This window comes from Salvelinus fontinalis, chromosome 42 (assembly GCF_029448725.1).
Source record: "Salvelinus fontinalis isolate EN_2023a chromosome 42, ASM2944872v1, whole genome shotgun sequence".
Taxonomy (NCBI): domain Eukaryota; kingdom Metazoa; phylum Chordata; class Actinopteri; order Salmoniformes; family Salmonidae; genus Salvelinus; species Salvelinus fontinalis.
The window spans coordinates 15,487,611-15,511,424 of NC_074706.1; the positions used below are offsets into that span (position 1 = coordinate 15,487,611).

The 23,814-nt window shown below is 44.6% G+C and overlaps 1 protein-coding gene across 2 annotated transcripts; it reads left to right on the top strand.

Annotated features, from left to right (window-relative positions):
* The first annotated feature begins 1,565 nt into the window (after positions 1-1,565).
* Positions 1,566-23,017, top strand: LOC129840913 (LON peptidase N-terminal domain and RING finger protein 1-like). Of its 2 annotated transcripts, none has more exons than XM_055908935.1 (11): positions 1,566-2,372; positions 7,415-7,530; positions 9,844-9,966; positions 11,683-11,898; positions 12,161-12,389; positions 13,020-13,237; positions 13,511-13,632; positions 13,981-14,139; positions 16,472-16,634; positions 18,700-18,852; positions 21,095-23,017. In XM_055908935.1, exons 1-11 carry the CDS (start codon positions 1,730-1,732, stop codon positions 21,251-21,253), a joined length of 2,301 nt encoding a protein of 766 aa, XP_055764910.1. In that variant the 5' UTR covers positions 1,566-1,729; the 3' UTR covers positions 21,254-23,017. The 2 variants fall into 2 exon arrangements, with proteins under 2 accessions (XP_055764910.1, XP_055764911.1); XM_055908936.1 differs by having other exon boundaries at positions 12,164-12,389.
* Positions 23,018-23,814: the final 797 nt, after the last annotated feature.

Here is a 23,814-nt window from a genome sequence, read left to right on the forward strand (position 1 = left end):
CTCTCCACTTTCGCTGCCTCCACTTTGGGGCGGCGACACTCCACTGGCTCTGCCCAGGGTCCTTTACCGTCTAGGATTTCCTCCCAAGTCCATTCCTCTTTTCCCCGTTGCTGTTGTTCTTGCCTTCCTTCTCCAATCCGCTTGGTCCTGTTATGGTGGGTGTTTCTGTAATGGCTGTCGTAGTCGTTCTCCTCCTCAGACGAGGAGGTGCATGGATCGGACCAAGATGCGGATTGGTAAGTATTCATGTTTTAATGGGAAAACAACAAACACTACAAATTACAAAACCCAACAAACGTGACTAACCTGAAACAGTCCTGTGTGGCCCAAACACTGACACAGGAACAAACACCCACAAAAACACCAGTGAAACCCTGGCTGCCTTAGTATGACTCTCAATCAGGGACAACGATTCACAGCTGTCTCTGATTGAGAATCATACCAGGCCGAACACAAAATCCCAACATAGAAAATCAAACCTAGACCAACCCACCCAACTCACGCCCTGACCAACTAAAACAAATACATAACAAATCAAAACAGGTCAGGAACGTGACAGTTGGCTAGTATGTTACAACCAATAATCTCGTAACTGTCTTTGTTGACCTAGTACATTTTTCAATATTCTCCAAACAGCCTCGTTCATTGATACAATGTTTCCATATTCTTAGGGCCACCTTGTTGATACAATGCTTCAATATTCGCAGAATGTTTTTCCCCTTCCCTGGCGAATAAGGTAGACAGTCAAATACAGTAATGAGTGGGAAGCGCAGAGACGCAGTCTTAGTAGGCTTCACTGTTTTGGCGTTCCACAAGGGTGCCTTCATATAGCCTACAGTAGCGGATGGCAACCTTTTTCACGTAGGGCGCCAATTTGCAATATATCCTACCTACCATTTCTAAAGATCTGCGTGACAGTTATGATTTCCATATACTCATTGTAGGCTACCTATCTTCATGCATCCTTGTCGATTGTAGGCCTGAGTAGGCTTAAATCCTCGGACTATGCATTTTATTTCAATGCACGTGTAGAATGTATCTGTCACAGTTTGCCTTCCCTGTCAACTGTTTTATGCATCGGTTACTTTCACATTGATACTTAAAGTCGGCCTTGTTGTTATTTGATAGTGTACGTGGCGTTCCAAAAGTAAATGAGTCAATTTATGATGAGGTTGAGCTAACCTTGTACACACTGTTCCACGAACCTTTAAACCTTATATTGAGGCGGTAATGAACGGCTTAAGACACTTTTGTTTGTTTTTGCTGTTCTCCAAAATACAATTTTAGAGTTTTTAAATTGTGTAGAACTGCAGTTGCCCTTAATGAGCTTCAACTTGCCCAAAACTCCGTGGAGGCTTTGAAATCACCCCACCCCAGACATTCCCTAGGTTAAACTGAAATGACGCCACTGCATTATTTAGTGCTGGCACAGCGGGAGAAAGCTGTTCGCGCCTCTCCTCTACAGCTCAATGTGTTACACTGCGTCTGCGCACATTTCGTCAGACCCTTTTCGTAGTTATGAAACTTCTAAACTCAGGTTTTGTAATCGAGACGCGCTGGCCAATCAAGGCACTGAGATGCCGTTCACGTGATCGCATTTTTACGTAACAAACGGGTGTAGACCTTTATGTTGCCAAGTCTCTACTGGCGCATAAACTAGACACTTGTAGATTATAGCTATGGCTAAACACATTTTTTAAATACATTTATAATAACCGGCATACGTTGTATGCCGATCATCTATCCTACAATGTCGGTCCAACACCCCGAAGGAGAGGACCCCGTCGAAGAAAGAAAAGGATTCTTCATTGAACCAGAATACGACTGCAACGAGGAGCAGGACAATGTAGACAACCACATACTTATTTTACAAAAAGCCGACGCACTGGCATCAGAAAACCGTCTCAAAGAAGCCATCTATGTTTACTCGGTGGCCTTGAGATATGGCTCTGTAGGGCCGGAGCAGATGTGCACTTTAGTGGATTGTATTCTGCGCAACTTTAAGAGAAAGCTGGGAACGGATGAGGCGCCTTCGGAACGAACGCCACATCTTATTGCTAACGCCGTGGAGGAGGACGTTTTTGACTGCCCGAAGTGTCATAGATTTCTAGGCGAGCCCGTGACTATGGGCTGTGGACATTCGTACTGTAAAAGATGTTTACAACACCAGCTGCTCTCTAAATGCAAGCTGTGTAGCGAGGTAGGAGGCAGGCCGACGGAGCTTAAAACGAATGTGATTCTATTCGGACTTTTGGAAAAGTGGTTTCCCGAGGAGCTGAAAAGGTCTAGAGCTATTAGTGAAATTGAAGACCTGTCTAGAAGGAAACATTTCGAGGAGGCCGTATCACTAGCGACAGATGTGATTGAATCTGGTGAGTAGGGGGAGGGAAGGCTTGTGGAGACCACCAATCACTTCGCATCCTTGTTTTATATGCTATGATGAGACGTTTAGGATACCTGTCAAAGCATGAAAACAAAGTGTTATTTTAGTCATTTCCTATTACTATTTGTGGTCTTTATTATGGAAGAGTAGGGAAGGGGAGTTCCACTGACCAATATTAAGGGTACCCGCTTGTCATGTGTTTGATTGTAGGTGGTTTGGCTGTTTACAGGCAGCCCAATTCTCATCATTTTTTTCTCTCACTAATTGATCTTTTGACCAATCAAATCAGAAGATCTGATGTGAAAAGATCTGATGTGATTGGTCAAAAGACAAATTAGTGAAAAAAAATCTGAATTGGGTAACCTGTGAGAACGCAGCCTTTATGCCACTGCTGTAACCCTTGTGCCAGCCACCCTGTTACGAAATGTCGTAAGTTGGGCATGCGCACAAGCAGCGAGTTTCATAAGGCAGGTTGTGAGATACTGCTGGGTTTGCCAAACAATAATGTTATAACGTTTGGTAAGCCTCTAATATTTCCCGAAGTCCGAAAAATATACTAAAAAAAGGCTTAATGTGCTGCCCAATCAAGGCATGGCGATGCAGTTCACGTGATTGCATTTCCACATAACAAACGTGTTTATACCTACCTGTATGTTGCCAAGTCTCTACTGGTACATAAGACACTGAAAAGTAGAAGTGCAGAGTGTGTCAATGCAATACAAAGTGACAGCACGGAAGTAGTGTCGTCCGGGTTAGGTAGGGTTTGGCCGGTAGGGATATCCTTGTCCCATCGCGCACCAGCGACTCCTGTGGCGAGCCGGGCGCAGTGCATGCTAACCAAGGTCGCCAGGTGCACGGTGTTTCCTCCGACACATTGGTGCGGCTGGCTTCCGGGTTGGAGGCGCGCTGTGTTAAGAAGCAGTGCGGCTTGGTTGGGTTGTGTTTCGGAGGACGCATGGCTTTCGACCTTCGTCTCTCCCGAGCCCGTACGGGAGTTGTAGCGATGAGACAAGATAGTAATTACTAACAATTGGATACCACGAAATTGGGGAGAAAAAGGGGGTACATTTTTTATTTTTTAAAATCCGAATTCCATTTTGTTCGTTTTTTTTCTGTGAGCTCAGTGCTGTTTCTTTAGAGAAATTGGATCAAAACCAAACTGTGCGATGTAGGGAGTTGTAGTTTACATTAGGCCCAATATTTTACATAGTTTAGTGCAGAAAACATCGTAATTAACCACGAATGGGAATAATCCACTACTTGCCTACTTGTCTAGTCTTTGTTTCTTCAGCCACATTAACACAAGCAGCCCAATTCGCTAATTTATTTTTTTGACCAATCGGGGCAGCTCTGAAAAAGAGCTTGATGTGAAAAGATCTGATGTGATTGGTCAAAAGACTAATTGGCGGGAAAAATATCAGAATTGGGCTGCCTGTGTGAACGCAGCCTTTTAGGCCTGCTACTTTAGGATAGTGTTTGGCAGACACCGAGACAGAAGAATACGCGATCGAGAGGGATAGACACCAGTTGCTTCGCGAGGTATCTCTACCTGAAAATGAGATGACTTGGAATGAAATAATAGTCATCGAATATAACTCATTTAATATACACAACTTAAATATTTTTATTAAACTCCGTATTCGTAGCCTCGGCCATATTACGTCACCTCCAAGAACCTTGTCCCTCTGTCACTGAAGATAACTCAAACTGCAGGCTCCCCTCTCTCTTGACATTAAACCGATCTCACTTGGTAAATAAAGGGGTTACAAATTATACATTGGCCAATAACAAATGAGCACTTATTGCATATAAGTGTAGCCTAAAGCTACTTTCTTTGATTTGCGTCTAATTGAGCGCAAAGAACGTTGTTAGGTCTGGAGGTGGAAAGTTATGCCCGTATCTTTCAACATTGTTTAAGGCGGAAATGTTGGCGACTGTGAGACACTGTAGCAAGTGTAAGAGCCCATAGCCAGTGTGGCACTTTGGGTCAGCTAAGGACTTTGCCTAGGTGACTTTGGTTTTGGGGCCCAGACGTGTGACACAGTTGCAGTGCCAACACTGCCGCCGAGCGGCAAGAACCAGACTAGAGGTGCCACCGCTATGACATCACTGTATCTGTCTGAGACTTGCTGAGCGAGCCGAGCCTGAAGCACATGAGCTCATATGAAGTAATCCCGTTTGTAGTGAAGTGAGTCACACAGTCATTATTGAAGTCCGTCTGTTTCCCATACAACGGAAAACCCACCGGGGTGCATGTCAATAGTCTAAAGGGGCTTCGTTTTCTTGACCTTGTCCTTCCTCTGTACTGATCTACGAAGACATGATAGGTTAAAGAAAACCGGACAGTGTCTCCTGTCCAGGGGTCATGCTGGACAGGAGACAGTGTGGTCGAAGGGAAGGAGACCGGGAGAGGAAGCCACTTTGAACTATGGAGATGCACCCCTTGTGAGTTTTGTTGACATGTCACCTCTAGCCGCAGGCTCAGAATCACAGAGGCCCATCTTGCACCAAAAAAAAACGCAAACAAGATGCCATAGTGTCTCTTGTCTTGCCAGCAACGCACATGATTTTGAAGATTCATCATAGAAGACGGGATAGGCCTAGTATATGACGTCCGCTGAAAGCTGGGCAGCTTAACCTGGTCTACAGTGCTTTCAATGTGTTCATTTAGCTGCCACACTTATAAAAATAATATTATATATATATATATATATATATATATAGTATGCAAAAAAACTTTTTTTCCCCTTAACAATCTTTGGGATGGAGAAACACTTACAGTGTAAACTTAATTGTCTAAACCCACACAAAGTATGTTGAAAATATTATTGACCTACATTCTTGTTTATAATGTAATCTTTGACAGTCAGGTAGAATCTAACATTTCCAAAACGTTGAATTTAGGAGTATTTTTGGTATGGCTGGATTACTGACATGCTACGCAGGGTATATGCCCAGGGTTCCCGATTGGGGTCCCTGTTGATTTTGTTATAATGTTTGAGCATAAGAACACACAAATAGTCATGGCAAAATGCATAGAATTGCAGGAAATTAGCTTTCACACTGCAAAAGTTTCTTTCAGCTCCATAGAAACATTTATAGAATAGCAGGATGCTTCTCTCTGCCGCCAATTGTGGACTGATTTAAGACACCTTCAGGTGCCTTGGATCATTCATTTAAATAGGCTAGGACTACTCCTTGACAGGATTGTCACAGTCTTCACAGACCCCCAGTGTGCGTTCTGGAGCGTGAAGTCACGAGCTCTGCTGGTCGGCTATAACGTAGCGAAAAGCCCTGGTCTGCCCTCGAATGTAAATTAAGATTGCGAGAACAGACCATTTTTTGGGGGGCTCTAAAATGTGTTTTATGATCAAGTTCGGTCCCCGCGGTAAATTCTTTAAACGTTTGCTACCAATCAAGATATTTCATTAAATAGTGTTCCATTCTGACTACTACATTTGTCATGTGCTGACACAGACCAATCAAGGGCCGGCAGGCTACGAGGTGACTCGCACCCTCATGCACGCTCATTGCGGGTGGTATTCACGTGGTATCCGGTATTGACGCTGACGTCATCAAGCAGGGTTGGGTTGACTCTCTCAGGCAGGATGAAAACGACTACTTCGACCATCATCCTTTGCTAGCTACGGCCACTTTGAACATGATCCCTAGACATTTTTTGGTGCCATTCAGCCCCATTCAGCAATGTAGCGCGCTTCAGATTCAAATATTTCCGGCTTCATGCGCCAACAGGAGTTTTCCGTACGAGTATGTGAATGACGTACAGTTCATTCAGAAAGTATTCAAACCCCTTCACTTTTTCTTGGTCAGGGAGGTGACCAAGAACCTGCTGGTCACGCTGACAGAGTTCCAGAGTCCCTCTGTGGAGATGGGAGAACCTTTTGAGGGACCTTTCAGAAGGCCTTTATGGTTGAGTGGCCAGACAGAAGCCACTCCTCAGTAAAAGGCACATGATAGTCCGCTTGGAGTTTGCCAAAAGGAAAAAGGACTCCCAGACCACGAGGAACAAGGTTCTCTGGTCTGATGAAACCAAGATGGAACTCTTTGACCTGAATGCCAAGCGTCACGTCTCGAGGAAACCAGGCACAGGCATTGTATACCTGGCCAATACCATCCCTTACGGTGAAGCATGGTGGTTGCAGCATCATGCTGTGGGAATGTTTTTCAGTGGCAGAGACTGGGAGACTAGTCAGGATCAAGGGAAAGATGAACAGAGCATAGTACAGATAGATTCTTGATGAAAACCTGCTCCAGAGCGCTCAGGACCTCAAAATGGGGTAAAGGTTCACCCTAAGCACAACTCCAAGACAACGAGTGGCTTCGGGACAAGTCTCTGAATGTCCTTGAGTGGCCCAACCAGAGCCCGGATTTGAACCCGATCAAACATCTCTGGAGAGACCTGAAAATAGCTTTGCGGCAACATACTCCATCCAACCTGACAGAGCTTGAGAGGATCTGCAGAAAATAATGGTGTGCCAAGCTTGTAGCGTCATACCCAAGAAGACTCGAGGCAGTAATCACTGCCAAAGGTGCTTCAACAAAGTACTGTGTAAAGGGTCTGAATACTTAGGTAAATTTGCAAACATCTCTAAACCTGTTTTTGCGTTGTCATTATGGGGTATCGTGTGTAGATTGAGGGGGGGGGGGGGGGGGATTTAATCAATTTTAGAATAAGGCTGTAACGTGACAAAATGTGGAGAAAGTGAAGGGGCCAGAATACTTTCTGAATGCATTGTAAGTGATATCACCATCTCCTGGTTTTAATGTCTATAGGTCTTCATGTCATGTGTTTGACATTAATCCTTTTATGGATGTAGCCTAAGCTCTCATTCCGTCATAATTTGCTAATATGTTGAATGTATGCAATTCTCATTACACTTATATTCCGAGTTACGGTCATCTCTGGTGACAGATCAAAAAACGTTTGTAAAATGGGCTTTGTCTGAAATGGTCTGTTTTTCTATTAAAAAAATCTGTCTCCTCCTTTATCCTTCCCTCCTTTTTTCCCAGATCCTGGGGATGAGGCGGTGCGGTGGTCACGGGTCAAGGCCTACTCGGGGCTCCTGCAGTACCGATTGGCCCTGGAGGACGCTGAACTCTGTCTTAGCTCCACCCACTCTGCAGAGGTAGGTTACTGGACCAATGGCGGGGAAACTGTGTTAAGTTCAGTAGGCACAAGTGAAAATATTTAGGAAATTAAAACAAATGTTGTTGGAAGTTAAGTTTGCTGCGGCCTACTTCATTCACTTGTCAGCTCGCCAGCACTATCATTATCCCTAATCCTTAATAGGCACCCTGTGGCACGTTAAAACAGTTAAAGTCTACAGCTCCGTTTATACCCGCCACGCTTTACTACACCGTGTGATGTGTCATGGACGGAAAGTGGAGGCTGATTAGAGGCTCAGCCAGGTGTCAGTAAGTCTAAACGGGTTAGCAGGCCATCCTGAAAATGAACCGGTAGGATATATTTTAGGACGTCTTAGCGCTATAAACAGCATTATTCACCATGTCCTCTAATTCTATTTTTCAGTCTTGATAAATTATAATAGAATATTACTCTAACCTTCTATACCTTTAGACATTTTGTCTGTATCAAAGGTTGATTTGGTTTTTTCCTTTACATAACTTTTTTGATTAAGGGTTCAGAGCCTCTCATTTGGGAGATGTGCATTTGTTTGTGACACATTTGGTCACACTTTCTTTTTACTGTACTTTGAGCTATTTTTAAATGGTCCAAATGCAAGATGTTTTTATCTTAATATCAAATAATTTCTGGGTGACAATTTAAGAACGTTACTGTGATTGTTTTCAATTTAAAATGGTACAAAATAATACAAAAATTGATTATTAGCAAAGAGAAAGCAAGAATTTTTCCAAGATTGTCTGGGAGTGGTCTGAGTGGGGAGGGGAAAAACTAGCTGTTATTGGTAGAGAGGTTTGGAACTTGCTTTGTTATTGGTCTATTAACTCAATTACCACCTGGTGATGTCACCAGGCAGGCCAAAACTCCATCCCACCAAGGCCTGAAATTTCAGGCGGTCTTTTCAAACAGCTCTTACACTAAAAGGGAAATATCCTAATTTTCATAATTTCACAGTATTGTGCGTTTTAATACTCCATCCAAAATATACAACATGCCATGAAAGGGGACGAAGCCGAACACAAACACGTGTACAAAAACACAGGGATGTAAAACCCAAACAAAAGAGCGAGGTTAAACCTCTAATAAATACACGGGACGAGACCCGTAATAACGAGTACACAATACACGAAAGCCGGGAACCACAAAGCACAGGTACTCACAAGGCCAACGGACATGGGGAAAAAATAACCGACAAGACAATGGTGAACAGAGGGCACATGTTGCCAATCAGGGGAAATGGGAGCCAGGTGTGCGTAATGATCCAGTCCGGTGACGCCTAGAGGCCGGTGACGTAGACCTCCAGAGCTGTTGCACGGAATGAGCAGCAGTACCGGGGGAATCCGTGACACCAATGCAATTGCTTAGAGAAAGAGATTGTGTTTAACAAATAATATTTCTCAAAAGGTAACGGTCACAATTATTGAGACCCCTAAATAACCTTATAAATAAAGTAGTCAAAGTTTAGTATTTGGTCCCATATTTCTAGCCCGCAATGACTACATCAAGCTTGTGACTCTACGAACGTGTTGGATGCATTTGCAGTTAGTTCTGGTTGTGTTTCAGATTATTTTGTACCCAGTAGAAATGAATGGTAAATAGTGTATTGTGTCATTTTGGAAGGACGTTTATTGTAAATAAAAATATATATAATATGCTTCTAAACACTTCTACATTAACGTGGATGCTACCACGATTACAGATAACCCTGAATGAATTGTGAATAATGGTGAGTGAGAAAGTTACAGAGGGTCAAAGATCATACCCCCAAGACAAGCTAACCTCCCCTGTTATTCTTAATGGTGAGAGGTTAGTTGAAGAGGTGGAAATATATAGTTGGGGATAAACATAAAGGCCCAAGCTAATAGCCACACAGGGTACACCTTTTATTTACGTTTGTATTTCCCATAACTGCTTTTGTTGGTAATGTGTAACTTAGCAAACTAGGCTACTCAGCAAGAGTCATGCCTCTCCTAGAGAGAAGACAAACTGGTTCAGGACCAAAAGGGGGTTAGGAATTTTTGCAATGTATGTTAATCCTATTCAGTGAAGCCTGAAAAAAACTCAATTGATGTTGAGTGATTCAGGTCAATGTTGACTCATGTTGTCAGGCTACCTGCATTGTGTTCTAAAGGGTCTTTCTCTCTCGTCTCTCTCATCTCTCTACCGTTCTACCCTCTGGCTGTCGCTCAAATACAGTGTTGTCCATTTGAAATGCAGCGCCGTAACCAGTCTCTCCCTCTCTCCACTGGAAGAGCACTCTTTATAACCACTCCGTCACTCTCTCTCTCTCTCCCAGGGTTTCTACTGGAAGGCCAAGGTGCTCCAGGACATGGGCCAGGTTGACGACTCGTTGCAGGTTTTCCTCCACTGTCTGGCCCTGGACGAGGACTTCACCCTGGCCAAACGAGAGGTGGAAAATGTGAGCGAAGGAGTTGGGAGGGAGAGTGATGTTGTTGTTGAACTAATTTGCTTTGGTCTTCCTGGAAGCTTCGGGACTTGACTCGAGTGCAAGGAAGCAAGGAGATATTGTATCTTCCCAATGTCGTTCCTTTCTTTGTGAAGAGGTTGCTCTGTTGAGCCAAACCTCCTCTGTGTGTATCAGTGATAGACCCTCCCCCGATCCTGGGAACAAAATCTCTAGGCCTACCACTAATTGCAGTGTCTAAGTTTATACTTGTATAAATACTGTTTTTTTTTAATCTCCAGGAATGCTTGAAGTCTTGACCCGCTTAGCGCCATAGTCCGTTTCATAAGAAGCCAGGCGCTCTCTGAGTTCCCCCTTTTGTCTTGCTTGAGCCAAGCGTTTCCCGGCACTGATTTGCTTACCGTCCATGAAAAGGAACCCTGTGCATTCCTTCGCTGATAGCCTAGCGTGGGCTAGCTAGGTTATTATCCTTAGCGTTGGCCTAATGGCGTTAAGCCCTAAGGCATTTGCGTGAGCGATGGAACATATCGGGCTGACGGCGGCCTTAGTTAGTGACTAAATCACATTTATTTGCAGAGAGAAGCAGCCGTTTCTGCGGGTGACGGAAAATGCGGCGACGACGATTCCCTGTGAGTTATGCTTCCGTGATGAATCGCCTGTCAGACTGAGTTGAAGTTCAGAGCGCAGTTATGCATATTTCTTTTTTGTTGACCCCCTGCCGAATAAGAGTTGGAATGGGCATAGCTATGCCTGTCCATCGCTTTGCCACTCTTTCTGGTTACATTTATTTCCCTAATACCACTATTTGGTATGTGCTATAAGAGGAATTGGTAACAGTTGGAACTTTATGCTATTCGTTACAATTGAATCCCCCATGACGAAGAAGTAAGTCTCGGGTAGCGATTTATTTATGCTGTATTCACTAATTACCATAGTGTCTCAGTTAAAATAAAGCGTTAAATATCTTTTCCCCCCCCTCCTCCCTCAACACAACATCCCAGCGAAGACTGTTTTTAAGGTTTACTTTCCAGTGGGTCAGCCCTTGTGACTCTCCCCTCCTGTAATGACTCGGACCCCATTAGTCAAAGGCTTCATCCCAAATGGCTGCCTTTCCCTTTTGACCAGAGACCTATGGGGACTTTGGTCTATGGACTCTGGTCAAAAGTAGTGCGCTATGTAGGGTATGGGGTGTAATTTGGGACTAAGACAAAGTACTGTGACGAAGCAGGGTGACATAGACACTGTGGACCGTTGTCCGATCACAATCGCACATGGCTTCTCTTTCTGCTCAAGAAGGGTATCGTCTGAAACCTGCTCTCAAGGTTCGATTGGAAAGAGCTATATGGGTTTGTCTGTGTGTGATGTTTGTGTCTGTGTAAAGGCCTAAGCAAAGGTGTGTTTCTCTTTTCTTTAGCTCATATAATACAGTGAGTAGCCTACATCACAAGGTCCTTAAAACATCTCATTTTAAATGCTAATGTAAACACAAATTCCCCATCTTGTGATCCTGGATGGGCACCAGGTTAGCAGATACGAAGGTGGACATTTTGTGTGTCTGGGAGTACCACGGAATGGATGTGGATTAGATAGATTTATATGGATTGGAACGGGGCCCACAAGTTCCTTGTGAACTAGGCTCCTGTTCTGCCATTTTGGGCCGATTGTTATCCAGTTAGACTGCTCCGATGGCTAACGCAATGTGTACCACAGATACTGTGTGACCTGCTGTCTCCGGCCGGCGAGAACGTGAAGGTGGGCCTGAGGGAGACGGCGCAGAGCACATCGCCTCACCTGCGTCGTAAGATTTTGGTAGCGGATGCCGAGGCCAGAGCCCAACAGCATCAGGCCGAAGCCAAGCACTCTGCCCTGCACCAAGTCCAGGCTCGCACCTCCTCGGCACAGCCTAGCACCGACGCACAGCACGAGGTAAGCTAACTGGACAGTGTGCTTGATACAGCCCTGTAGGCCGTCATTGTGAGTAAGAATTTGTTCTTAACTGACTTGCTTAGTTAAATAAAGGTCAAATAAAAATCCCTGAACCACTACGATGCCTTCAAAGTTTCCAAAGTCAAGTATGTTTTGATAATTTTTTTTGGTGTTTGTTCAGTTTAAATGCATCAACAATGTCTAACACTCCTTTTAACTTTCTAATTCTCTCTCTCCTCCTCCAACCTCTCTTTCCGTCCAGAAGCCAGGTCGCTCAGGGAGCCTGGAGCGTTCGGGCCTCAGCCGCGCTCACTCGATGCGAGCCCACGGGCCGGGTCTGGGCAGCGTGGACGAGGGTCTTAAACGTGTCTGCTCCGCACCCCAGCTGGGAGACCAGGAGAAAGGCATGCTGCTGAAGCGGAAGCTGACTTTCTCCGGGGGTGGACCCCACGTCGTCTACAGCCACGGGAGCAAGCATAAGAAACAAGGAGGTAGGAATCAAGACCGCTGCTAGTAGGTCGTAATTAGAAAGGGAGTAGTTTAGCTCAGGGATCATCAACTATATTCAGCTGTGGGACGTTTTTTTTTTTCCTTGAGCGGATAATCAGGGGGCCCCAAATTGTAGACTGCAAATTGACCGCAAGAATCCCAAATGGATATGTCTGATTAAAACATAACTACTTCAAACCTTGCTTACATTTGTATATGATCATGTTTTTTGGAGGGGGTGGGGCTCAGAAAACTTTGAGGACCAAATAAAACCACCCGCGGGCCAAATAAAACCACCCGCGGGCCAAATAAAACCACCCGCGGGCCAAATAAAACCACCCGCGGGCCATATAAAACCACCCGCGGGCCAATTTCAGCCGCCAGTTGGGGAACCCCTGGTTTAGTTTGAGTGCTAGCTCGTTATATGATTTTAAATGTGATTATTCCTGGGTTAAAGCAGCTAAAATATGCATTCCCTGTAAATCAGTGGCATAGCCGCAACAGTACCCATTAGCAACGGTCCCATTAGCCATTGTCAGGTACCTTTGCCGTGTCTGTGTTTGTATGCGTCTGTCTGCGTACTTGTGTGTGTGTGTGAAGTGCTTGACGTTCTCCTGTCGCTTCCTCTGTAGTGGCCTGTGGTGCGTCGAGCCAGGGAGCCTCGACCCGAGCTCACAGAGTCGTACCCAGAGACCTACTGGACCCCAACGACCTGGAGTGTTCCCTCTGCATTAGATTGTTCTACGAGCCAGTGACCACGCCGTGCGGTCACACCTTCTGTAAAAACTGTCTGGAGCGCTGTCTGGACCACACTCCCCAGTGTCCTCTCTGCAAGGAGAGCCTCAAAGAGGTAAGAGGACACAACCACCAACCACGACCAAGCGCCTGCTTTTCTTAGAAGTGGAAGGGAGTCCTTAGTGAAACTAAGGCTACTTATCAAATGGCATCCTATTCCCTATATAGTGCACTATTTTTGACCAGGGGCAATGGGGCTCTGGTCAAAAGTAGTGCGCTAAATAGGGAACATGGTGCCATCGAAGACAATTAACTTGGGGAGGACCTCTTCTTAAATGACATGTCCTCAAAAATTAAACCTTAATCTTCTCCCCCCCCCGCCCCCCAGTATCTGGCAGCCAGGAAGTACACAGTCACCAGTGTGCTGGACCGAGTGATAAAGCAGTACCTGTCTAAGGAGCAGTTGGAACGGCAGAAGACTCACCTGGAGGAGACCCAAGAGCTCGCAGAGTGAGTTGTCCTCCTGACATATCATTCTGACATAGAATTAACCTAGAATGTCCATTCTGGTAATTGTATTGCTATGGCTTCCGCCTTCTTTCTGAACCCTTATCTTTCTTTCTCCCTGGTTGTCCTACTTGTCCTACTAAAAAAATATATATTATTAATGCAGGAGAAATCATGCAAAACACACACAGCAGACAGGTTCACCTAATGTTAGCACTGGCTGTTAGAATTAATTCTATTGATCTATTTTTACATCATCTTTGGAATGCGTATGTCACATTGGAATCACTTCACTTGCGAGAGATGCTCGAGTGTCATAGCATCATTCTAACGCTCTCTCTTTCTCCGCAGCCTGATGAAGAAGGTCCCCATCTTTGTGTGCACCATGGCCTACCCGACCGTGCCTTGTCCCCTGCACGTCTTCGAACCGCGATACCGTCTCATGATCCGCCGCTGCATGGAGACAGGCACGCGCCAGTTTGGGATGTGCATCAACGACGCTCAGAAAGGGTAGGCACAGTGGTAGGCACAGTGGTAGGCACAGTGGTAGGCACAGTGGTAGGCACAGTGGTAGGCACAGTGGTAGGCACAGTAGCACTCGATACAAGCACCTGCTCACGTAGGCCAGCACGTACACATTTGCACATAAAACACTCACTCAAATGCACACACACACACACACACACACACACACACACACACACACACACACACACACACACACACACACACACACACACACACACACCATTCTGCTGCGCCCTAAAGCGTCACCTTCTGTCACCTCACCCTGAAGAACTAATTAAAACCCTGTTACTCCCTGTATAAGGGAGAGAGAGAGCGAGGAAGGGGACAGGGCCTGTGGAATTATGAAAATACTAGCTAATAGGATTTTGACTGAATATAAAATCAAATCCAACTTTGAAGCATCCTCCTGATGAAAAAAGACAATTCAAACATTTCATGAGATTTAAGCATATACATGCTAATATTTAAGTTTTTCAAGAGGCCTTAGGCCACTGTACCTTCTGAGTTGAATGCTGACGTTTGACTTGACTATGCAATGGCCCTGTGTAAGTTCACTTAATTAAAGATCGGTCCCTTTTTTCCCCCGCCTAAAATGACATACCCAAATCTAACTGCCTGTAGCTCAGGACCTGAAGCAAGGATATTCTTGATACCATTTGAAAGGAAACACTTTGAAGTTTGTGGAAATGTGAAATTAATGTAGGAGATAACACATTAGATCTGGTAAATGGTAATACAAAGAAAAAAACATGCGTTTCCCCCCCCAAAAGTTGTTCCATCATCTTTGAAATGCAAGACAAAGGCCATTAAATGACTTAGGATTCTAGGCGCAATTTAGATTTTGGCCACTAGATGGCAGTAGTGAATGTGCAAAGTTTTAGACTGATCTAATGATCCAATGCATTACTGTTCAAAATGTTGTATCAAGTCTGCCCCATAACTGTGCACTCTCCTCAAAGAATAGCATGGTATTCTTTCACTGTAATAGCTACTGTAAATTGGACAGTGCAGTTAGATTAACATGAATTTAAACTTTCTGCCCATATCCGATATGTCTATGTCCTGGGAAATTGTCTTGTTACTTACAACATCATGCTAATTACATTAGCTCAACCTTACCGCGCGGAGGGAGGGGGGGGGGGGGGGGGGGGGGGGGGGGGGGGGGGGGCACTGATCCTGTAGAGGTTAAACAAAATAGGCCATTGACAAATCACTGCATTGACTGCTTACAATGAGCCGGTACCTATTCACAATACTTTGAATGGCTGTTTTGACTCTGCAACGACCATATGCACTATATTTGTGGTCTTCTTTAGCTCAGTTGGTAGAGCAAGGCGCTTGCAACGCCAGGATAGTTGGTTTGATTCCTGGGACCACTCGTGCGTAAAATGTATGCAGGCATGGTTAAGTCGCTTTTCATAAAAGCGCCTGCTAAATTTATATATGCAACTTTAATAATAATAAAGCGCTGCTCTGTATTCTTAACAACACTATCAACAAGGCAGGTCCAACAGGCCCTGGTTTTGTCACACCTGGACTATTGTTCAGTCGTCAGGTGCCACAAAGAGGGACTTGGGAAAAATTGCAGTTGGCTCAGAACAGGGCAGAACGGCCGGCCCTTAAAAGTACACGGAGAGCTAACTTTAATGACATGCATGTCAATCTCTCATGGCTCAAAGTGGAAGAGAGATTGACTTCCTCATTACTTGTTTTTGGAAGAGGTGTTAACAAGCTGAAGGTACCGAGCTGTCTGTTTAATATACTAGCACACAGCTCAGACACCCATACATACCCCACAAGACATGCCACCAGAGGTCTCTTCACAGTCCCCAAGTCCAGAACAGACTATGGGAGGCGCACAGTACTACATAGAGCCATGACTACACGGAACTCTATTCCACATCAGGTTACTGATGCAAGCGGTATAATCAGATTTAAAAAGCAGGTATAACTACACCATATGGAACAGCGGGGACTGTAAAGTAACACAAACATAGACACAGACACACACACACATGATAACATACGCACTATACACACATGTATTTTGCGTTGTAGATATGTGGTAGTGGAGTATGGGCCTGAGGTCACACACTTAGTGTGTTGTGAATTCTGTAATGAATGTATTGTAATGTTTTTAAAATTGTATAACTTCCTTCATTTTGCCAGACCCCAGGAAGAGTAGCCGCTGCCTTGGCAGCAGTTAACACGGATCCATAATGAATACAAATTTAGAAATAAAGACCATTTGCAAATCACCTCAAAATGACTATATGATTACAACAAACAAAAATTCTGAATATTCCCGTTTCAGATTTGTGGACTACGGCTGTATGCTGATCATCCGGAGTGTCCACTTCCTCCCAGACGGGCGTTCCGTGGTGGACACCATCGGAGGGAAGAGGTTCCGGGTGCTGACCCGCGGGATGAAGGACGGGTACTGCATCGCCGACATCAAGTACCTGGAGGATACCAGGGTAAGAACCCATGTTCTCTTACCCGAAAATACTGTTTCGGATGTTTTTATTTTATGCAGAGTTTCTGTTCATTGTATTTTTTGGGTATATATACACTGCTCAAAAAAATAAAGGGAACACTTAAACAACACAATGTAACTCCAAGTCAATCACACTTCTATGAAATCAAACTGTCCACTAAGGAAGCAACACTGACAATAAATGTCACATGCTGTTGTGCAAATGGAATAGACAAAGGTGTAATTATAGGCAATTAGCAAGACACCCCCAAAAAAGGAGTGATTCTGCAGGCGGTGACCACAGACCACTTCTCAGTTCCTATGCTTCCTGGCTGATGTTTTGGTCACTTTTGAATGCTGGCGGTGCTCTCACTCTAGTGGTAGCATGAGACGGAGTCTACAACCCACACAAGTGGCTCAGGTAGTGCAGTTCATCCAGGATGGCACATCAATGCAAGTTGTGGCAAAAAGGTTTGCTGTGTCTGTCAGCGTAGTGTCCAGAGCATGGAGGCGCTACCAGGAGACAGGCCAGTACATCAGGAGACGTGGAGGAGGCCGTAGGAGGGCAACAACCCAGCAGCAGGACTGCTACCTCCGCCTTTGTGCCAGGAGGTGCACTGCCAGAGTCCTGCAAAATGACCTCCAGCAGGCCACAAATGTGCATGTGTCAGCATATGGTCTCACAAGGGGTCTGAGGATCTCATCTCGGTACCTAATGGCAGTCAGGCTACCTCTGGCGAGCACATGGAGGGCTGTGCGGCCCCACAAAGAAATGCCACCCCACACCATGACTGACCCACCGCCAAACCGGTCATGCTGGAGGATGTTGCAGGCAGCAGAACGTTCTCCACGGCGTCTCCAGACTCTGTCATGTCTGTCACATGTGCTCATGTGTTCAGTGTGAACCTGCTTTCATCTGTGAAGAGCACAGGGCACCAGTGGTGAATTTGCCAATCTTGGTGTTCTCTGGCAAATGCCAAACGTCCTGCACGGTGCTGGGCTGTAAGCACAACCCCCACCTGTGGACGTCGGGCCCTCATACCACCCTCATGGAGTCTGTTTCTGACCGTTTGAGCAGACACATGCACATTTGTGGCCTGCTGGAGGTCATTTTGCAGGGCTCTGGCAGTGCACCTCCTGGCACAAAGGCGGAGGTAGCAGTCCTGCTGCTGGGTTGTTGCCCTCCTACGGCCTCCTCCACGTCTCCTGATGTACTGGCCTGTCTCCTGGTAGCGCCTCCATGCTCTGGACACTACGCTGACAGACACAGCAAACCTTTTTGCCACAACTCGCATTGATGTGCCATCCTGGATGAACTGCACTACCTGAGCCACTTGTGTGGGTTGTAGACTCCGTCTCATGCTACCACTAGAGTGAGAGCACCGCCAGCATTCAAAAGTGACCAAAACATCAGCCAGGAAGCATAGGAACTGAGAAGTGGTCTGTGGTCACCACCTGCAGAATCACTCCTTTTTTGGGGGTGTCATACTAATTGCCTATAATTTCCACCTTTTGTCTATTCCATTTGCACAACAGCATGTGAAATTTATTGTCAATCAGTGTTGCTTCCTAATTGGACAGTTTGATTTCACAGAAGTGTGATTGACTTGGAGTTACATTGTGTTGTTTAAGTGTTCCCTTTATTTTTTTGAGCAGTGTATATTTGGTTAGATTTTTATTTGTAAAGAAAGGATTACAAAATAATACTGAATTATACAATGAAAAACACAAAAGCATAGAGAATTATATTTGAATCCATTTTCCATTGGTGTGAGTACCTCGATAATAACTCCCGCTCACAAGTTTAGCACAGCTTGAATTAGCCTCATATTTTCATTTGAATAATCTACTTTTTAGTCCATTATTCACACTTTGATTTTAAAGGTCTCATGTCAAAACAAATTTGCATTTTATCAGAGGCCATCTGTTAATGGATTATGGTAGTGTGGCGTTTCCGGTGAATGCTCCACTGCGAGCCATATGGTTTTCATTTTCACGTGACCCCTGCTTTCAAACCTCATGTCCCTCTTGTATGGTTGAGATTAAATTGATTGATTGATTGACAGGTGAGCGACAGCGAGGAGTTGACACAGCTGCAGCAGCTGCACGACGCCGTGTACGAGCAAGCGCGCACCTGGTTCCAGAACCTCAAGAACCGCTTCAGCAACCAGATCCTTCAGCACTTTGGCGCCATGCCCGAGAGAGAGCCCGACATCCAGGTGAGCTACGACACAAATCTCTTCCCCCGGCAGGTAGTCTCCCCCCCTCCCCTTCTCCAGGGGCATTCATTAGGGCATACTGTAGCAAAGAAAGTTGCAGCAGAGTATAAATAGTATTGTTTCTTATTGGATAAGTGCAGTTAGTCCCTTGCTGTTTCAGGCTTCACTCCCATAGCAATATAATCTATTTCTATGGTTGCTCCACTGCTCTAGAAGCGATCATTGTGGGTAATTCTTAACTAATCTTCTGGAGGAAGGTGTTATGTCAACTTCCTCCAGAGTGTCCTTACGACAACCCCTCACCCTCTATACTACACACACACACGCACATAAAATTGGATGCTCAATATCCAATGGAGGCATAGCATTTTTCATGGAAAATTTGGAATGGTACAGTTAGTGGCTTGCAAAAGTATTCACCCCCTTTGGCATTTTTCCTATTTTGTTGCCTTACAACCTGGAATTAAAATAGATTTTTTGGGGGGGGTTTGTATGATTTGATTTATACAACATGCCTACCACTTTGAAGATGCCCATTCTTCAAGGCAAAACCGCTCCAGCTCCTTCAAGTTGGATGAGTTCCGCTGGTGTACAGCAATCTTTAAGTCATACCACAGATTGGATTGAGGTCTAGGATTTGACGAGGCCATTCCAAGACATTTTAAATGTTTCCCCTTAAACCACTCGAGTGTTGCTTTAGCAGTATGCTTAGGGCCATTGTCATTTTTTTCTTTAAGCAATGGCTTTTTTTCTGGCCACTCTTCCATAAAGCCCAGCTCTGTGGAGTGTACGGCTTAAAGTGGTCCTATGGACAGATACTCCAATCTCCGCTGTGGAGCTTTGCAGCTCCTTCAGGGTTATCTTTGGTCTCTTTGTTGCCTCTCTGATTAATGCCCTCCTTGCCTGGTCTGTGAGTTTTGGTGGGCGGCCCTCTCTTGGCAGGTTTGTTGTGGTGCCATATTCTTTCCATTTTTTAATAATGGATTTAATGGTGCTCCTTGGGATGATCAAAGTTTTGGATATTTTTTAATAACCCAACCCTGATCTGTACTTTCCACAACTTTGTCCCTGACCTGTTTGGAGAGCTCCTTGGTCTTCATGGTGCCGCTTGCTTAGTGGTGTTCCAGACTCTGGGGCCTTTTTGAACAGGTGTATATATACTGAGATCATGTGACAGTTCATGTGACACTTAGATTGCACACAGATGGACTTTATTTAACTAATTATGTGACTTCTGAAGGTAATTGGTTGCACCAGATGTTATTTAGGGGCTTCATAGCACAGGGGGTGAATACATATGCACGCACCACTTTTCCATTTTTATTTTATTTTTTTTAAACCAGTTGTTTTTTTCCATTTCACCAATTTGGACTATTTTGTGTATGTCCATTACATGAAATCCAAATAAAAATCCATTTAAATTACAGGTTGTAATGCAACAAAATAGGAAAAAATGCCAAGGGGGATGAATACATTTGCAAGGCACTGTATATAATTAGGATAATGTGTGGTTAGAGCTTGGCTATATATGGAGATACTAGGATTAATGATGAGTGCCCGGGGATGAACCATAGTCAAGATTAGATTACATTTCCGCTGCTTGTGTTTGTGTGTGTGTGTTTCTAAAAATAAATGTTTTGTTATACCCGTGGTCTATGGTCTGATATACCACAGCTTTCAGGCAATCAGCATTAAGGGCTTAAACCACCCAGTTTATTATAAACAACATGTAACTCAGCGGCATCCAATAAGTGGCAGATTAGGTTGAGGCTGCTGTGGATGCAAGCTAATTCACCACGTCAGTCGTTTTCCGGAGATTCTTGCCTCGATTCTAGAACAACCCATTTTAAGATGCAGTAACTCATTTAGAAGAGCATCTCGTAGATCTGAAGCGTCTCCGTCACATCGGTCTGACGTAAGGCACGTACTGAACTCCGGCTGACTCGCTAGCCTCTACTCTCAAGTTCCTTTTTATAGATCTGAAATGACTGAATAGGTGTATCCAATATGGCAATTATTCCACCTAGTCTTTCAGATGGCAAGGTGAAGTCATGATGATACTGTTTAAACCTATCCAATCACTTTTTTTTGTTGCACCGTGACCCCTTAGAGCCTTTTTGAATTCCTCTGTGGCCCAGCAAAAAAAAACAATAACCAACAAGCCATTCTCTACCCGTTGTTTTAGGTGAGTGATATCATGTTTCTGGTCAGTGATATCCTCTCCTCTCCTCCTTTCCTCCAGGCGACTCCCAACGGTCCGGCTTGCTGCTGGTGGCTGCTGGCCGTGCTGCCCATCGACCCTCGCTACCAGCTGTCGGTGCTTTCCATGACCACGCTGCGCGAACGCCTGGTCAAGATCCAGCACATCCTCTCCTACCTGCAGAGCATCCCCAACGAGTAGAAGAGTAGAGTTCCCGCCCTACCACCACTACTTCTTACATCCTGGTACCGGCACCATGTACCTCCATACCACATCAAACAACAGAATCCTAGGTCTCCATACATCGGATTTCGCTCCATATTACTGCTGAGGCGTCCGCCGCAAGACATCCGTGAGAGATCAATGAGACGTCTCCCTGAGAAGACAGAATCACACAGCACTTCTGAGACACCAGCAAGATCCCAGTCACATACGCAGCTGGCTTTAGCAGCACGACAACTACCACACACCAGCTAGCTACGTCGGCGAGAAGCCACGGACTGCTGAGAAATCGTCCGCATTCTAAGAACTAGTTCTCTCTCTCTATGTATCTCTCTCTGTCTTTCTCTCTCTGTCTTTCTCTCTGTCTGTGTGATGTTGGTGAAAACATAAAGGCCTTTCTGTCTATAGTCAACAGTGGCACCAGCCACCCTCAACACCTGCTAGTGTCAGCTTGGTTACCAGAGAGAGAAAGAGAGAGAGATTGGTGAAGAGATGTCTCCGTTGTCTTGTCTACTCAAGACTAGCCAAGCAGCCTTGCTGTCTCTATTCGGCCACTGTTGATGGTAGACGGGAGTGTGTATGTGTGTTTGTTTCTATGGGTGGGCTGTGCTTCTGTGCAAATCCCAAAAGCCTTACGACAACGAAAACAAAAAAGTGTGAATCTTACTCTTCTGAGCATTAAGCCACTCTGTCACTTCACTATGTCTACTAAATGCACTTCCTTCACCGCTGCCACCTATCGGCAGTGGACCCTGGTGAAAAAGAGAGCTTCCCCCTTTTTTTATTAATGTCTCCCAAGTTTTTACTTTTTCATCCATTTGTACTTTTCTTCCAAGACTTCAGAAAGAAAACCCTTTTGGCAGCCATTTTGTCCAGTCTGTATTATTTTGTCCAGTCTGTATTATGGGACTGTGGTCTCGCAACGCTCCCAACTTCTGTTCTCTTAACTTTTTTTTTTTCTTAGCTGAAAACAAGGCATAAACTCCAACAAATCCAGACTTCCAATATACGTTACTCTGCGTTTTTTGTTGTCGTTTCTCAGTGGATACCGGAACCTCTTGAATCCCGATAGCTTAGTTTTTGATTTTGCGTTAGGGATGTTTCCCATTCCGAGTTATCGATTCTTGAGAGAAACCTCATAGTCATCCATGTGACTCGGAGTGTCGTATTTCCGGTCTCTCTTCTAAACCAAAAGTTCCAACTTCCTGTTTAAATTCAATGTAAACTGAAGTAATTTTTAAGGACAGATATTTAAATATATATTTTGACAGTATGTTTGTATGTTCAAAATCACAAAAGGGGAACTTGCAATATTTTTGACACAGTGAAAAGGAGAAAGAAACAACACTATACAAAATGTGTTCAGCACTGCAAAGGTTAAAGGTCACCCTGTTAAGTAAAAAGCAGTCGCCTGCCTTTTTGTCAGAGAAAAGGACTTATATAGGTGGTCGATTTCTCAGACAAATTTTTGCCTTATACCATTTTAGCATTTTGCTTTGAATTGCACAATGTGACGCCTTGGTTAGCATTCCTTTTGCCGTACTAGTAATTAGGATATTTGTGTTAATTATTTGTCTTTTCTTCATCCGCCTCATGGCCCGAATGGTTCACGGTGTGTATAATGTATGTCAAGTTGCGGCTTTGTTTAGTTTAAATCATTTTGTTTTTGGACAGATCATGTTTTTCCCCCCGAATGTTTTAAGTTATCCATTTTCAATAATAAATTAATTCATTTTTTTTCAACCTGAAGCCTCAAGTGGTATTATGTTAACGAATGGACTAAATGTAACCCATTGCCAATGTAACCATCCGATCCCAGTGTTATGCATTGGGTGTTACGTCATCTGGAAATGCTTGGTACGTTCAGCGCAATCTGTTCAATTGGTTGTTTAGAATGTTTCCACAAGGTGGCGACAAAGACTCACCACTGCTATGTAAGAGCGATGTAACAGTAGTCATGTTTCATAACTCACCCTTCGTCCTCTGCTGCATTGCTTAAATCAGTTTTATTGTAAGAAAAAAAAAAAGGCAACAATTTGACCTAAATTTGATATCTTACAATCGAAGTCTATACACCGCAAAACCCTTCAGATGTAAAATCTGATGAATATGCAAAATCATTCACAGCGCTACAGGAAATTGACACAAGAATGATGCCACTTGTTTGGTGATCCAGACCCCATCCAGTGCATCTTGTTAGTTTGTTTGCTTGGTGGCTGAGGCTTGCTACCGCGGGGACAGCATCATGACAAACTCTGCAGGGGGAGACGGAGACAGACACCGCACCAGATACATTGATTGGAACCAGGGGGCTCTGGATATTGCAGGGGACAACATAAGACACAAACCCCATGTTACATCTGCCCTCATTAAAATGCATTGGATGCCATTAGAAGTCACGGTGTGAGAATAATGACAAAGTCAATTCCATTCTGTCTGCGGGGGGGGGGGGGGGGGGGGGGGTGAGGATGGGACCATTTTAGTTTTGAAGGGGACCCTTGATTTTACAGTTCTATCTGACAGTCATTTTTACAGTAGTG

Excerpts from the sequence above, each read along its gene's own strand:
- LOC129840913 (XM_055908935.1), top strand. The coding sequence starts at position 1,730 with ATGCCGATCATCTATCCTACAATGTCGGTCCAACACCCCGAAGGAGAG. Across the intron at positions 2,373-7,414 it reads GACAGATGTGATTGAATCTG|ATCCTGGGGATGAGGCGGTG; the intron begins GTGAGTAGGGGG and ends CTTTTTTCCCAG. Across the intron at positions 7,531-9,843 it reads GCTCCACCCACTCTGCAGAG|GGTTTCTACTGGAAGGCCAA; the intron begins GTAGGTTACTGG and ends TCTCTCTCCCAG.